General features: G+C 45.7%; 2 protein-coding genes across 3 annotated transcripts in view; one reads left to right on the forward strand and one right to left on the reverse strand.

Moving 5' to 3' along the window:
- The window catches only part of bop1 (BOP1 ribosomal biogenesis factor), a 121,244-nt gene that overhangs the window by 58,122 nt on the left and 45,219 nt on the right, over positions 1–17,903 (reverse strand). The window lies entirely within an intron of this gene.
- On the forward strand, positions 2,136–9,135 carry LOC106570425 (basic helix-loop-helix transcription factor scleraxis-like). Its single transcript, XM_014142746.3, has 2 exons — positions 2,136–3,149; positions 8,321–9,135. The coding sequence occupies exons 1-2, from the start codon at positions 2,562–2,564 to the stop codon at positions 8,357–8,359; spliced, it is 627 nt and encodes a 208-aa protein (XP_013998221.1). The 5' UTR covers positions 2,136–2,561; the 3' UTR covers positions 8,360–9,135.

Raw genomic sequence — 17,903 nt, forward strand, 5'->3', positions numbered from 1 at the left:
CAATTGCTTCGACCGAGAAAGAATAAGAGGAAAAGTATATTTGGAAGAAGATAATCGGAGGACATGTTTTGACTTGAGGAAAACATTATTTCACTACCATTGCATTTAGAAGCTCACTAATGATTTAATGCTGCAAATAAAACAAATCCAAACATCCCATTTTGTTTTTAATAAAGAATCAAGGACTTTTCCTTGCATCTATTAAAATAGACAAGATCTCTGAAAGAATTCATAAGTGGATAAGAATGTGCAAGCTTTAAATATGCCATTTCATTTCCCAACCTTGTTAAGACAAGTTCACTTACCAGTGACATTGACAAAACAATTAACTATAGTATTAGCCAAAATGATAACAAGGCTATTTTGTGTCATCTTAACCTAATCACATTTATAAAAAGTAATATTTAAAATGGATGGTTATTTACTGGTGGGCTATATTGTACGCTTAGTAGGAAACCAACCAGTATGGGACGGTACTCCAGTCCAAATTCTAACTAATGGAGAAGATGACAAGAGAAATGGACAGGAGCTCCATGCCGCCATCCTTCCTGGAAAAGGCCTGTACTCTATGGACCTGTTAGACTCCAAGTCACATCATTAGGAAGAGGCTAACATTACAGGCTCGATCGGTTCAAACCAGGGAGGGACCAACAGACGACCACATCATTAATGATCTGACGAACCGGTATGAAGATGATGAATTATACGTATAAAGAGTGGAATAGAGGACTGGTCAAACATTTTTGAATTTTCAGTCGAGATTAGAACATTTGGTTTGTCACTTGAAGGACTTCATAGGTAATTGTACCTGGCCAGTAAAATTTGTTGAATATTCTATCAACCAATTAAAAGCACTTGGATGATACCCCTGGGAAAGAGTTAGAAAATATAGAGCACATCCAAAGTTAATGTTTGGTAACAAACATTTTCTAACCATATGAGAACTACCCTGTCAACCCTTACACGCTGTCCCAGTCTGTATGTAAACGTTACGTACAGCACTGAGTAATTGACAATCTTCATGCTAGAAGAACAATCTGTTTAATGCCCATCTGGTGTCAGGAAAAGAGAACATATATCACCGTCAACAGAAACAATCTCTGGGGCTTCCTGAGCATTAAGAATTGACTTAAGGGAGTTCAAGTTGCTTTCCGTAATGTGGAAACATCAAGCGCCGTCGATGCGTCAACGTCCAATAACACAAACAGTAAGGCCAACATCTGTCATACACTGGATCTACAAACCTAACAGAGTCTTGAGAACGGTTCTTCCATTTGTCTTTCTGCCACAGGATGATTCAGTGACAAACAGGTGTGCTAAGCTACCTGACGTATAGTCCCTCTGGACCACATTTAGTTTCTTTTTGGTTCTAGCAGCATGACTAAATGGCTCCAGTCTGGGTTAAAGGAGGAACACAAAAGTGAAAGACAACTCACTCCCCAGAGTGATGGAACCAATGTAGACACCATGACAGCATCAGTCTTGTTGTGAGGGTTAGTCCTAAACTCCCCAAGTAAATCTCTGAAGAATCGCACTCTGTCATTGGGTGGGAATCACTGATGAGAAAGAGTGGGATGATGATACATTTTCTAGCTAAGTAAGAGCCTTCACCTCCCAGCTTGACTGCATTGGGGTTAAGTTAGGGGTTATGCCACAAATTTGGAAAAATAAAAAGATGAGAAACGAGGTTCCCCATTCTGAATCGCTGACATTTAAATCGGTCTTTAACTTTGCAGGAGTTTTATGGACCGCCCGTAGTGTTTGTGTGCGTCCAGTTTACACACAATTAATCAGTAATAGAGAGTGCCCAGAGCAGCCGGTATTCAACAAAAGACTCCTTCTTTCACACAATGGTTTCCGGAAGCTTCTTTACATGGCTTTTCCCGGGTCGGGTTAAATAAGGAAGCAGATAGTAGCAGATAGTAGATCCACAATGTGCTGGACTCCCTCCCTCCCCAAGCCAGCTGGGACATTTGCATACGGAGTGAAGGAGGGAGAGAGGGAGAGAAGAAGGGAAGGAGGGAGAGAGGGAGAGAAGAAGGGAAGGAGGGAGGGGTAGCACCAGACACTCCCACTGGCTATAAAGCCTAACCATACCCAACCTCTCAGACAGAAACCACATGTGGATCTGAGCACAGAGAGAGAGAGTGTAAAAGAGAGAGAGAAAGTGCAAGGGACAGACGTGGAGCCGAGCTGAGGGAGCCACGCAGACGTGGATCTGAGAGGAGCAAGCAAGAAAGAGAGAACGAGAGAGAGACAAACCGTATCCTGAGAGGATCTGAGAAACGCAGTGGGACCTGACATTCCTCCATTTGGTTTCTCACCTAGAGAAAGGAAAGTTAAAACTCCACATGGGACTTTAATGACAGAGGAGCCACGCCATACTGGACTGGAGTGCATCGGAGTCAAAGGATTTAGAGAGAGATACTGAGGTAACACTTGTTACTTTTTTCCTGTGTGATCATTGAACTATCCATGCATGTCCAGGTGGCACAGTAGTAAACAAAGCCCCGAGTAGAGATAGAGCTAGTTGACTGTTGGAACTCCAGAGCACAGTGACCATGTCCTTCGCCATGGTGCGGCCGGCGCCCAACCGGTACCTATACTCAGACATCTCCATGTTGTCCGAGGACGAGGAGGATGGAAGCTCGGGCTCAGACGACCACTCCTTCAGGCTGGACGCCAGAGGCTATGACATCAAAGTCGGGGGCCGCAAACGGAAGCCGGGCAGTGCTGGAGCAGGGCGCCTGGGAGGGGGTCAGCTCCCGCCTCAGATGTTGCTCTCGCAGGACGGCTCCATCTCTCCGACGACTGGGCTGCCGCGGCAGCGCAACGCAGCCAACGCGCGGGAACGGGACCGCACCAACAGCGTGAACACGGCCTTCACCGCCCTGCGGACCCTCATCCCCACCGAGCCAGCCGACAGGAAGCTGTCCAAGATCGAGACACTGCGGCTGGCGTCCAGCTACATCTCCCACCTGGGCAACGTGCTGCTGGTTGGGGAGACATGCGGGGACGGGCAGCCATGCCATGCTGGAGCGACCTCCTCTGCCCACTATTTACATCAGCATGGATCCCCGGCCCACGACGCAGAGAACTCCCAGCCTAAACAGATCTGCACATTCTGCCTTAGCAACCAAAGGAAAATGGTGAGTTAGTCTGTCCCATCCGTCCACACCATGCATATGCCATTGTGCCACAAGTAGGATACAAAACACCACAACTCCAACCACTAAAGCAGGGTTTCCCAAAGTCGGTCGTGGGGCCCCCCCTGGGTGCACGTTTTGGTTTTTGTCCTAGCACTACACAGCTGATTCCAATAATGAAAGCTTGATGATGAGTTGGTTATTGGAATCAGCTGTGTAGTGCTAGGACAAAAACCAAAAACGTGCACCCAGGGTGGGCCCCACGACAGAGATTCAGAAACCTTGCACTAAAGTAAAGCATTATCCAATTAGAAGGCGTTTTGTTTAGGAAGTAGCATGCTGGATGGCTCCTTCCTATATGATTCTTATAGCCTAAGTGATTTGAAATAAAAGATTGAAAAGCTTCAAACTTACGCTACCCTTAGACAAGAAAACTACATCTATTATTCCCTTATGTATTTAGGATCATCTGTTCTTGTGAGATGAATAAAGGGAATCCTATGCACTCTGCTGTACTGGAGGGTAAGAGAGAGCTCAGTGCTCAGACACAGTGACAGATAAGGATGCCCAGTTGTCCAGCTTCAACTAAACCTCTCAGTAGTAAGACCCAAATCCCAAACTCTCAGAGGTCTCAATTTGCTTCCTGTATTCAGTAGCACTTCCCATTGTCTATTTGGTCTGAGAAGTTATGAACCAACTGAATTGTGGGCCAACAGAAAATAGCCTAAACAAGGAAGTGTCACACCAAATACAAACACGTCATCTATCCCTCTCTCGCTCTCTCCTCTTCCTCTGCTCTTCCTCAGCATACGCCTGGGCAGACTCTGGCTCATAAAGCCAACACCACGCCGCATTAAAAATAAAAGCGTAAATCACGCTCCAGCCATGAGAAATACAACACAAAACCAAAAAACAGAGTGGGGGAAACTGTCATTTCAACTCACAAGAGCAAAGCAGTTTTCCAACTTGGAATATACCACATGCTCTTAACAATTAAGAGTCAACCATGACACTGGGACATTTTCGGTTAGGTACTATATTTCACCACCACAATATGTATTATACACTCAGAAAACATGAAGACTGTCCAAAATGTATTTCATTGAAAAAAAAGCACAGAGGAAAGGAAAATCCTGGAGTAAACAATGTATATAGAACGGAAGGCGTTTTAAGTGATTAAACTCTAAACTCTGATACTGGACTTACTCCTTTTAACTCCTAGTCGAGCAAACACAATACCGAGACGCACCGCGACTCCAATACCGAGACGCACCGCGGCTCCAATACCGAGACGCACCGCGGCTCCAATACCGAGACGCACCGCGGCTCCAATACCGAGACGCACCGCGGCTCCAATACCGAGACGCACCGCGGCTCCAATACCGAGACGCACCGCGGCTCCAATACCGAGACGCACCGCGGCTCCAATACCGAGACGCACCGCGGCTCCAATACCGAGACGCACCGCGGCTCCAATACCGAGACGCACCGCGACTCCAATACCGAGACGCACCGCGACTCCAATACCGAGACGCACCGCGGCTCCAATACCGAGACGCACCGCGGCTCCAATACCGAGACGCACCGCGGCTCCAATACCGAGACGCACCGCGACTCCAATACCGAGACGCACCGCGACTCCAATACCGAGACGCACCGCGACTCCAATACCGAGACGCACCATGACTCCAATACCGAGACGTAAAATCAGCTACCTACGTCTCCGTGCTCTGATCGGAAGCATTCTGGGAACATCTGCCTTATTCCCCAATCTGTCAGTGAGCCATTTACACACGCATCCTGTGTTGACCTAAGGCTCTTCCTAGGGCTCCAATTAATAACACTGTCAACCACACACACACACACACACACACACACACACAACCTGCCTCGCTGCATCTCAGACCTCTGGCTTCCTAAATAAATCATGAATACGATATGACTCCCATTCTAGACAACACACACCATCACTAGAGATCTTCAATCGCAGACCACAGAGCTGCACAGTAGACGTGTTACACTGCCATCATTAATGTATGAACATGTCCTGGAGAGGCACAACTCCTGACCTTTGGACAGATCTAACAGAAAGCTATGCTCAACTTTCAAGTGTAATAGCACAAGCCCACCATGAACAGTATCTGGATCAACCTTGTTATAGCATCACCAAGGAGCGAATAATGCATCAAATCAAAAACCAATTCAAGTAAAAGCCTATTAGTAATGTTTCGTAGACGTATTCACTGCTACAAAGGGGCTCTTTAAAAGACCATGAAGGAAACAGAGATGCAGGAGTCATACAATTAATAACAATAAAAAGAGACTAATGGACATTCGCCCGACTGGAAGCAATCCTATTCATCCATTTCATTGATTTTAGCAAGGCAGAATAAACCAGCAAATGAGATAATGGCTGTTTAAGGTTTTTTCTCCTGAATTAAAGGCCTGTCTATAGGAGGCCTGAGCTGGGCCGATATTCGAAACAGATTGGGCTTCGGCTTTGTAGTCGAGGCTTTAAGAGGTGAAGCGACCCACTCCAAACCGCACTGCTCTCTTTACCCATTCTTAGCTCTCATTACTCCGTGAAAAGCATTGCTCGGCCAAGACTCATAGCTTTATTGTTGCTAAAGAAAGAGGAAAATAAAGAGGAAACACATTGAGGTACTGTAGAACACACGTCAAAATGTTTCCAATTCAGAGAGAGAACAAATTGAGAACAGGATGATTGAAAAGAACAACAGGAGAGTTGTTGTGCGATCTAGAATATTCACAAGCATTTGGAAGTGTAGGAAAGATGATACAATGCTTCATTGATCAATTAGCATACTGTTATGATATCACCAGTTCAGTACTTGTGTTGGACTCAAATCAACCAATCAAAGTGCTCCGATGGTGCTCTTTTCTAGCCTACTACTCATTGGATCAGTAGTCAGACCAAACATTTTACATCATCAGAGAGAGACCGTCATTTCACTCTGAATTCTCTTTATTGTATTTCATGCTTTTTCCTGCCACTGAAGTCAGAGGCCAATTGATGTGGACACACACAGAAATGATTTGCTTACAGATGTGTGTAGGTGTTGGTAAGTGTGTGATCTTATCACATTTTCCATTCCAAAATTGTATCCATCTGGCACAGCTCTACCTTGCTTGGAGTGGAATAAATCATTTTCCATGTAACATAGTCAAGCTAGACATCTCATGCACATACACCCCCCCCACACACACACACACACACATATATATACACCCCCCCACACACACCCCATCATGAAACGGTTTACATTTCTATTGACAGCAAATCAATTGTGTAGAAGTGCACTTCAACTAAAGCCCCATTATAATGACATAAGACAGAGCAGGACAAACATTTACCCCCCCACCCCCCTCTTTCGTTGGGGGCTGCTCAGCACAGTCCATTAGGAAGGGAGCATTCTTTCTCCCTAATAGCTGTAGCAGGTGAAGACAGGGGTTATGAAGGATGGCAGGGGGATTGCATAACAGGACACAGGAGCAGACAACCCCTATTCAAATGGACAGTACGTGTGCAGCAGCAGTTTGGAGGAGAGCAGGGGAAAGAGCTTGGTGAGCTTCCTCTGTGTACTGGTGCTGGGGTTAACCCAACAGATGACTAATTGAGTATAGACAGCCTCAGAGGCCAGTCCCAAAGCTGTGCACTAGCCTAGCAGCCACATGGCTGATATTTTCTGTAATTATCCCGAGTTCCTTCGTTACAGCCATACGGAAGTTCCTAAAGCTTTTCCCTGCAACGGGAGTCTCAGTGTGAACATGTAACACATTATGAAATGACCCAGTGTGAACTAACAGTAGGCTGAGCAGCAAGCTAGAATTAAAAATAACACTTAGTTGAAATATTGTTGTAACTTAATATTTCATTTTAATCTTAAATACTATTGTCCAACTGTAAAATAAGCCTTAACCATGTGATTAAAAAACGACACATTTTTCACTTCACACCTACAAACACCTGTTTAACAAGTTATTCTAGAATATGTAATATCGTGTCCAACTTTTGTCTACAGACAAAACAGGGTGTAAAGAACTCACGCTCAGAATAGTTAGGATGACCAGACGGAAAGCGGGCTGCATTCAATAACCCAAACAGATGAATCGTCCGTTAGGGCTCAAGTTACGTCTGAAAATCCACGCACCCCTGCGCGCACGCACGCCACACACACACACACACACACACAAAGTGCCTCCATTGTAATCTGCCAGCATTACCTGTCCGGCCGAAACCAAACCAAATATTTGCCTAAAGAATGAAGCCTGAGGACAGAATAAAAACAGATCGGCTCTGTGGAAATGTAATATGTTGTGATATGTTTATAAAAACAACAAAGCGTTCCCATGTAATTAGATGCTGTATAAGCAAGTGGTGGAAGCTTTAAAAAGAAAATAAAAAAGGTGTGAGTTCAATCAAAAAAGGCTTCATATTTGGTTTCAGCTGCTGCGGAATTAGCCCTATACATCTTTACAATGTGTTATACAGGATATGAAAAACAAATGTTAAACAAAAATCCTATTAGTCGGGGGTAAGTGATCCCTGGAGCCGACGAATGTGACTTTAAAGTGGCACTGAACAAAAACAATAAACCAAAGAAAATAAAAAGTTCCTGGCCCGTTTTCAAAAGAGACTGTCTGACCTCATCAATTGGAGACGAGTGTTTTGACAGAGCGCCTGGGCCTGCCTACGTCAGACGTAGCCGTGGAAATGGCATTCCATGGCCTGGTCTCCCAGTCTCTGGGTTAATCCGTAGGGAGCACAATGTGAGCCAGGTGTCCTAATGCTACTTCTGCCACTCAGTGTATGGTGAGAGGAGAAAACATGAGCCTCCCCCATGGCCATGCTACAGCCCACAAGCCCCAGACCAGTCCACATCATACCTCCCCAGTCCACAAAGGCCTACAGGCAGCCTCCACTGCAGGCTGGACCAGTGGGTTAGAAGAATTGAACTAGGCCAGTCTGACAGGCTAAGACAAACAATATTATTTTCCTTTACTTACGCTACCTCATCAATAAGGTGCATTGTAAAATAGTTAAGATTGGGATAGAATCCGTCTTGGAAATGTATTTTCACAAAGTGTTTAGCATTTTTTACTATTAATAGCCTACTAGAAAATGTTAACTGGTTTTTTTTTCTTTCTTTCAGAGCAAAGACAGAGACAGGAAAACTGCTCTAAGAAGTTAATATCTGGAGGACGACAGAGGGAAGAAACTGACTTGATGAGCACAGCATATGAACCAGAACTGTGGACCAGAAACGTGACGTTCTTAAAGGTGTACATAAATCAAAATCTGTATTTAATTTTAAGCCCCCCCATAAAAAAAAAAAATCAGAACTGAGATGCTAAGTGTAGTTTCTGACGAGGTAATCATTTTTGGATCGAAAGAGACTGGAACTTCTTGGACAATGGAAGCATGCCCGGACTCAAAGAGGAGATCGAGAATAATCATCCCTCTAAAAAACATTCAACACTTCTCCATTCCATGATCTCTCAAAAGACTTGAAGAGAAGAAAAAAATAACATTGCTCTCATCTTTTCTTTACCTGAGCACGTCTGCATATGCAGACTGATAAACCTGAAACTTTAGAACCACAACCCTCTCTGCATGACAGACTCCTAGACAGTCGGTAAGGACTCAGATGAGCCACGGTGGAACTAAAAGGGGTGTGGTAAGGAGGGTTGTAATGGACAAGGGCAGGCAAAACTGGAACTCATAGTTGACTGGATCAGGCTACTTGCTGGAAAGTGAGCGAACTGTTCCACAAACCAAATATATAACACAGCTTTCACTTCAAATGTAACAGTTTTTTTGTGGTCAGTGAGTTTCTACCCCGACGGACAACTGCCTTTCTCCTGAAGATAAATCCTCAGCATTCGGTCTTATGTAATTTGATGTTCTGTACAATATTTGTAAGAATCTGTTCAAATTCATGTCTAAATAAATATGCTTATGAATTAATTGCGTTTATTTCAAACAGGTAAGATTCCTTTATTTTATTGTTATTTTGCAATTCCCAGTGAAAAAGAAAGTACTTAAATTTCAATGTGTTTTTCAGTCTGCTGATAAATATATTTCTTCGTTTTATTTCCGAGATTTTTGATGATGATACAGACTTGTACAGTATGAAAGACCAAATCAGGTGTACAAACAGCTATAAAAACACAGTGAGGTGTGATAAGGAACAAACCACAAGTTGATCATCTTGCGCTGTCCAGCTAGATTACCATCTTTACCACACCTCATTACTCACGCACACAGCTGTTCACTCAAACCCTTCATTTACTAGAGATGTAACTAAAAAAGGGACTGTCGATTTGAGAACGCATCTAGTTTCTTCCATATTCACAAGAAATCTCATATTGCAACTATTGAACTCAGTCAACTGTGACAAAAAAAAGCTGGCCAGTAAAGGCCTCAACAACTCAAATTACAAAACTTGTTTTTTTCCCAGAATCAGCCAGATGATATATGCAGTATTCTCTTCAGTGCTTTGAAGAGTACAGCTGAGGCCGTCTGTAGAGGGCCGTCTGTAGAGGGCCGTCTGTAGAGGGCCGTCTGTAGAGGGCCGTCTGTAGAGGGCCGTCTGTAGAGGGCGTCGCTTACTACTAAACACACTGAGGGGGAGGGTTCCAGGGATGAGTTTGGGCAGCGTTGGTCGCGGCTGAGTTTGGGTGTGTGGCAGGCCCTCGTCGGTTGGGACCTTTTAAGGGGCAGCTGCAAGGCTCAGCGGGGGATGATTGGATCTGCAGGTACAGGGCTCCTGGCTGCCTGCCGCAGTCTGTCCCTCAGCCCAGACCATTCTACCCCCAACCTCCATGCTGTCCCCCGGCCCAGACCATTCACCCCCCAGCCTCCACGCTGTCCCCCGGCCCAGACCATTCTACCCCCAGCCTCCACGCTGTCCCCCGGCCCAGACCCTTCTACCCCCAACCTCCACGCTGTCCCCCGGCCCAGACCATTCTCCCCCAAGCCCCCACGCTGTCCCCCGGCCCAGACTATTCTCTTCCCAGCCACCACACTGTCCCCGCAGCCCCAACACTGTCCCCCAGCCCAGACCCGACCAACCTGTCTGGCAGGCAAAGGAAGCCTGCACACCTCTGGAATTCCTCACCCTGTCCCCCAAACACCGTTCCTCTCTCTCGGCCAGAGAGAACTGTGTCCATTACTCCCTGACCTCCAGGCCACCCCCGCTCCCTCCTCTCTTTCCCCCCACCAGGGCTGCCTCCCGCTGGGGCCCGGTCTCATGGTTGGCCCTTGCTATCACACTCACCCATCAGCCCTGTCACAGGCAGCGGTGGAAACCAAATGTGGAAATGTTCACAACCGCTGGGAGCGAGGTTAGCTGCTCTTGTTCCTTTCATTCACGACAACCTGGACAAACCCACTAACCTCTAGTTCTAATGGAAACTAAAATATTTGCAATGTAATGTTTAAACAGTACACTATAACCATGGACTCAAGTGTTCTGTTGATAAGGAACAAATTACTTTGTCAGATCAGTGACTTGGTCATAGAAAAACTCATCTTTCAAGAAGAATACGGGATTTGCGTTAAAAAGCTGAAATTTGAATTAAGAGGATGCCAATGTTCCTTAGTATGGGGAAATCTGGAATTCACTCCAACCCAGATTGTGAGATCAACACTGGGACATGAATGCAAATGGCTGGGCAGCAGTATTTGACTATTTCAAGGTTAAACGAACATGGTTTTTACCTATTACACTTCCATGTAAAAATACTGTCTGTTCCTCGGTGTCTTGCAAAGAGCGAGAGTACAGAGGTAATGTCTTGCTTTGCTGTCTCGACCATCACACAACAAGTGACGTGAAACCCACCATACAGATTAACACCAGAGAGTACCATCTCAGTATGGCTGTGGGGACAGTGAATCAGGTCGGTCTGTCTCTTCAGTCCCTATGGGTCCCATTCAGGCATATGGAATGGTTAGCGGTTAGCAGACGCCAGCCAGCCAATGGAAACTCATGTCTGGTCTGTAGAAGTGCTCCTCTCCAGTCAAGCCCAATGAGAGGATGACCGTGAGGGGGGCCAGGGGAGGGTGGATCACCCTACACAGGGCTGGGGCTAAACACAGGGGGATGGATGGTGGATGTGGGATGCAGAAACCATAACGTTGCGACGCAGAAGACCCTTAGAAGAGGGCCTCGTCTGACGGAGCTGACAATGCATCTGGAGACCAGGAAACCAGGGGTTCCTCCCCCACGAACTGCCTCTTCACACTTTTGAATTCCTAACGTCTTATGTTGTATGGCTGTACTGTAGGAACCAGGGCCCATAATAAATACATAAATAAATAGTTTGTTATTTCGCAAAATAGCAAATCCACAATTTCTGAGAGGTCGCGACGAAGTCAGGCCCTCATTCAGTGAGGCGGAGTGTAACGTCTGCTCGCCACAGCTGTCGAGCCACGGTGCAGCGAGGTCCACACGCCACGCTAACCTGATAAATAAATAAATAAATAAATATTCTGAAGGATCCTCGTACATGCGGCTTAACCTTGGGAGTGAGTACAGCCTGTGGAAACTTTGCATTCCGACTGAGCACGTCCAGGTTTTTCCAAAATGGGTTTTCCACCTGGGCAAAAGCATCCGGTACATCATTCAGAGAAAATCTTTATTTATTGAAAATTAAATATCCAATGATGCCCTGAAGCTTTCCTTCCCCTCCCCACCACTACAGCCCACAGGTATTATGACAAAAGAGAAAGCCATCGGGTAAAGAGAACGAGGAAATCCCTTGCTTGTGCCTTAGAGAACGCAGCAGATTTCGCAACTAACTGTAAACTCCCAACATCCCAGTGATGTCAATTCCGTTAATTTCTTTCCCCACGGCACCACAAAAACCTTCTACAAGCCACAGAAAAATTCATAGGTTTTAATGGGAAAACGCATATTTTCGGGCAATTGCCAGAGTACATAGATTGAGGACTTTTAACGAGAGGAAAGAGGTAGAGAGTATAAAGACAGAAGGGAGTCTAGGTGAGGACAGATTTTCTGCCACACTCCTCTCTTCCTCATTTTCTTCCTAGTAGACCCAGAGCCGTAAAAGGATTTTTACAACGCCAGTCTCCGTAGAAACTCTGCAGCTCTGACATGGGAAAGAGAGTGGGGGAACCGGGCCCGACCTGGTGTGAAGGAGAAATGAAGCAGTCTAGACATCTCATCTCTTAGCTGTGCCGAAGGTGGGAGCTTCAAGCATTCTGGTTGCCCCCCATCCCCGCCAACACTCACCACCACCCCTCTTCACTAAAACCCTCGTCCCCCGCTTCCCTCCCCAGGGTTTCGCCTCGCAATCCCACCCCCATCTCCGAACCCCTCCTTCCAATCAAAACACATGGCAGCCCCCGTTGGCAGTTGGTTTCAATCAGGCCTTCTGGCAACAGGACACACACTGGGCCAACTGGGAGCCGTGCTGAATACCGGATGAGAAGGAAGTCCTAAAAACTACGGAACGACAGGTGGCTGCTTTGGCAGCCCCACACTCCCCCCCCGCAACCATCCTCCCTCCCCTCTTAAAAACACCCCCCACCTCCATGCACCTGCAAGGGTCCGGCATGCTGCGGCTGGGGGTCCTGTTTGCTCTGTCAGAGCAGCACGCGATTCGCCCAGCCACTTCTTAAGATCACCCCCCACCCATACAAGCAGCTCTGTATCAACATTCCCCCACCGACTTAGAAAAACACAACCCTGCTTCTCCTTAAATAGACTATTAAAAAGAGATTTCCTGCTGACAGCGCAGTGACAGGCCAAGATTCCACATAATTTACTACCTATCTGTCAATTTTATCACCATATTGATTTCAGCAGTGCTGCAGAGCCTGAATGCAAACCTTTGTGTCCCTAGGACAGGAACCGTTTGGTAAGTAGTTTATCCTGGGCCAACGCAAAATGGTATACCTGGTCCTCTGAGGCCTCTCACGGCCCTTTTATTGGCCCGGGGCCCAGAGCAGCACAGCACACTGATCAATATCAGACTGTTGGAGGAGACAGAATGCATCTTCTAGGTAACCTGCTACGGTGACTCCATCAATCAAGACAGTGTTTCAGGGTCCGTGTCATACATGTCACCACCGACCGTAAGTCCGGGCTGCATACAGATGACCACACTGAATAAGTGGATGGACTTAACACATACCCAGCCAGTATGGAACTGAACTATTGTGGGAGGGTAAAATGAGACCAGGTGGCCGGGGGAAGGTCTAGACTCTGAACTGTTTCCAAGAACGCTACAGAGAGGATGACAATGTTATTGTAAAAAAAAATTGTGGTCACAAGTGGAAATCTCTCATACTGTAGGTCTCTTTCCCCAGGTAGAAATTCTAAAATGGTTAGATTGAAAAATGACTACTTGGGAACAGTAGGTTTCATATCTTGAGAAATACGTTTAGCATCATGACATTCATCTGGAAGGCAACAGTGTACGGGAGTGGGAGAATAAGTGGGTGGGAGAGGGGCCTTATGGCTCCTTATGGAATCGCCTAACGTCTAATGCTGGTAACAGAACACCACCCACGTTCAATTAGATTTAATTGAATAAATCTTTAAGAAAGGGTTCTAGAACAAAACCATTGTTTTTAATAGTGGAGCAGCAGATATATTTCATAAAAACCAAGCCCATGTCTATCGAAGCACAAAATATATTAATCATCCCTCTTCAACGAAAATGGAATCCAAATGGCTAAGGGGAAAAAAGCGAAACAAAAGACCCTATACCCTATTCAAACGTCAGGTCTGGCTGTTCCTCTAATAAAGAGAGGAAAAACACAATCATCTATTGTGAGCGAATAAGCAGTCGTTTTGAGTTAAAATCAGACGCATATATTGGAAAAGTAGGGTTGATGATGTCTTTGGGTTAAGGCGCAACCAACCAATGGCACTTCCACCATCGCCGCTATTCTTGATGGCTACATTGATTTCCATAAAGGAAGTTTTAGTGGCCGCTGAGGGCTGGCAATGGTTATTTCATTCCAGCCGTCGAAAGCAAGGCCCCATTCTCCAACTGATGCTGATGTACCTGGCTTGCGGTGTATGATCATAACTCTTGAAGCAACATGGATTTACTGCTTGTAAAAATATAAAAATACTTAATATTTGGGAAGGGAGGTTGGAGTCAAATGAATTGAATGAACAGGGGTGGGGGAGAGAAACAGAGTTAAATACTGTAGACTAGAGGAAGACCGTACAGGGCATGGGGCCACCTGTTTAACCACAACATGACGAGACCACAGCATTGAAACATCCTCTCCATACATGAAACATGTTCTCCAGTCTCACATGTATGGGATCTCTGCTATCCCCATCTAAAAAGGCAGCACTCACACCCAAGTTATTGGCACTGGTCTCCTGAACACACACACACACACACACACACACACACACACACACACACCATGTAGTGTTGGTCCCCTGCTTCATGAGCTGAAATAAAATATTATTCCAGAAATGTTCCATACGCACAAAGAAGCTTATTTCTCTAAAACGTTGTGCACACACTTGTTTACATCCCTGTTACTGAGCATTTCTCCTTTGCCAAGATAATCCATCCACCTGACAAGTATGGCATATCAACAAGCTGATTAAACAGCTGGATCATTACACAGGTGCACCTTGTGCTGGGCACAATAAAAGGCCACTCTAAAATGTGCAGTCGTATCACACAACACAATGCCACAGATGCCTTAAGTTGAGGGAACGTGCAGTTGGCATGCTGGATGCAGGAATGTCCACCAGAGTTGTTGCCAGATAATTTAATGTTAATTTCTCCATCATAAGCCACCTTCAACATAGTTTTTTTTTGAGAAGTTGGCAGTCCGTCCAACCGAACTCAAAACCGCGGACCACTTGGAACCATGTCAGCCCAGAACCTCCACATCCGGCTTCTTCACCTGCGGGATCGTCTGAGACCAGCCACCCAGACAGCTGATGAAACTGTGGGTTTGCACAACCAAAGAATTTCTGCACAAACTGTCAGAAACCATCTCAGGGAAGCTCATCTATGTGCTCGTCGTCCTCACCAGGGTCTTGACCTGACTGCAGTTCGGCGTCGTAATAGACTTCGGTGGGCAAACACTCACCTTCGATGGCTACTGGCACGCTGGAGAAGTGATGGATCCCGGTTTCAACTGTAACGGGCAGACAGCATGTATGACGTTGTGTGGGTGAGTGGTTGTCAACGTTGTGAACAGAGTGCCCCATGGTGGCGGTGGGATTATGGTATGGGCAGGGTTATGGTATGGGCAGGCCTAAGCTATGGAAAATAACACAATTGCATTTTATCGATGGCAATTTGAATGCAGAGATACCGTGACGAGATCCTGGAGACCCATTGTTGTGCCATTCATCCGCTGCCATCATCTCATGTTTCAGCATGATAATGCACAACCCCATGTCTCAAGGACCTGTGCTGAATTCCTGGCAGCTAAAAATGTCCCAGTTCTTTCATGGCCTGCATACTCAGACATGTCACCCATTGGGGTTGGGTTAAATGTGGAAGACACATTTAAGTTGAATACATTCAGTTGGACAACTGACTAGATATACCCCTTTCCCATTGAGCATGTCTGAGATGCTCTGGATTGACATGTATGAAGGAGATGTGTTGTGCTGCATGAGGCAAATGGTGGTCACACCAGATACTGACTGGATCTGATCAACACCCCTTCTCTTTTTAAGTAACTGTGACCAACAGATGCCCATCTGTAATCCCAGTCATGTGAAATCAATAGATTAGGGCCAAATTAATTTATTTCAATTGACTGATTTCCTTGTATGAACTGTAACTCTGAAATCTTAGCAAATTGTTGCCTTTATATCATCAATATACACATATACAGTGCTTCAGGAAATATTCAGACCTCTTGACTTTTTCCACATTTTGTTACAGCCTTATTCTAAAATGGATTCAATATTTAATTCATTTTTTACTCATCAATCGACACACAATACTCCATGCTGACAAAGCGAACAGTTTAGTATTTTTGCAAAACCAGAAATACCTTATTTACATAATTAGTCAGACCCTTTGCTATGAGACACGAAATTGAACTCCGGTGCATCCTGTTTCCATTGACCATCCTTGAGATGTTTCTACAACTTGATTGGAGTCTGGCTGTTCCCTAGCTAAACTGAGGCCATGGGCAATGGCCTCCAGCCTCCCAGGTCCCTCTTCTCTATGATTGAGTTTAAAGCCATCACCAAGGGAGTTCCATTGTTTCCTCTGGTCATGTAGCTGCTTTCCAGCCATGAAATCGAATCAATTAGGGGAACGTGGACCAGGGGGTCTATTTCAACACAACCCTAAACCAGGAAGCAACCATAGGAGTAGGCCTGAACTCACCCCCTCTCCCAGTGCATGGAAGGTCTATATCTAATTTAGACCCCGTTCATTATGAGGGGTTGCTCCTACAGACAGTGAGTCATGTGGCCGTGGCTTGCTACATAAAGCAGACAAACAGGCATTGAGGCTTTCGGTTATTGTTCAATTGAATGTTAGAATGGGCAAAACATGTGACTGAGTGTGGTATGATCGTCGGTGCCAGGCGCACAGATTTACCAAGAATGGTGCAACAAACTAAAAAACATCCAGTCAGCGGCAGTCCTTTGAGCCAGAACGGCTCGTTGATGAGAGAGGTTGACAGAGAATGGTGTGAGCTAACAGGTGGGCTACAAACCAACAAATAACGGTGCAGTACAACAGTGATGTGCAGAATGGCATCTCGGAACACTCAACTCGTCTATCACGGATGGGCTACTGCAGCAGGTGACCACACCAGGTTCCACTCCTATCAGCTAAAAACAAGAAGAAGCGAATCCAGTGGGCACGAGATCACCAACACTGGACAATTGAGCGGAAAAACATTGCCTGGTCTGATGAATCCCGGTTTCTGTTGCAACATGCTGATGGCAGTCAGGATTTGGCATAAGCATAATGAGTCCATGGATTCATCCTGCCTGATGTCAATGGTAAAGGCTAGCGGCGTTGGTGTACCATCGTCCATTCTGCAACAACTGTGTGGTGCCATAGCGTCAGCACGAACCAACATCCTTGTGGAATGTTAAACTAATAGAATCCATTCCCCAAAGAATTCAGGCTGTTCTGGAGGCCAAAGAGAGTCCGATCTAGTACTGGATGGGTGTACCTAATAAATAGAGTGTGGGTGTGCACGTGTGTATACAGTGCATTCATAAGTATTCAGACCCCTTGACTTTTTCAAATTTTGTTAAATTAGCCTTTTTCTAAAATGTATTAAATAGTTTTTTTTCCATCAATCTACACACAATGACAAAGCAAAACCAGAAATTTTAATAAATTTATAAAAATAGAAATATCACATTTACATAAGAATTCAGACCCTTACCCAGTACTTTGTTGAAGCACCTTTGGCAGCGAGAGGGGGTGAGTTCAGGCCTACTCCTATGGTTGCTTCCTGGTTTAGGGTTGTGTTGAAATAGACCCCCTGGTCCACGTTCCCCTAATTGATTCGATTTCATGGCTGGAAAGCAGCTACCTGACCAGAGGAAACAATGGAACTCCCTTGGTGATGGCTTTAAACTCAATCATAGAGAAGAGGGACCTGGGAGGCTGGAGGCCATTGCCCATGGCCTCAGTTTAGCTAGGGAACAGCCAGCAAACGCACCGATAGCTAAACATGCCTCTGGGCCTCTCCTGAAATCAGAGTTGATATCCAGCTCTCTTTTCCCTAATCCACAC

The sequence above is a fragment of the Salmo salar genome, chromosome 14 (genome assembly GCF_965601325.2).
Source record: "Salmo salar chromosome 14, fSalSal1, whole genome shotgun sequence".
In the NCBI taxonomy this organism is placed as follows: Eukaryota; Metazoa; Chordata; class Actinopteri; order Salmoniformes; family Salmonidae; genus Salmo; species Salmo salar.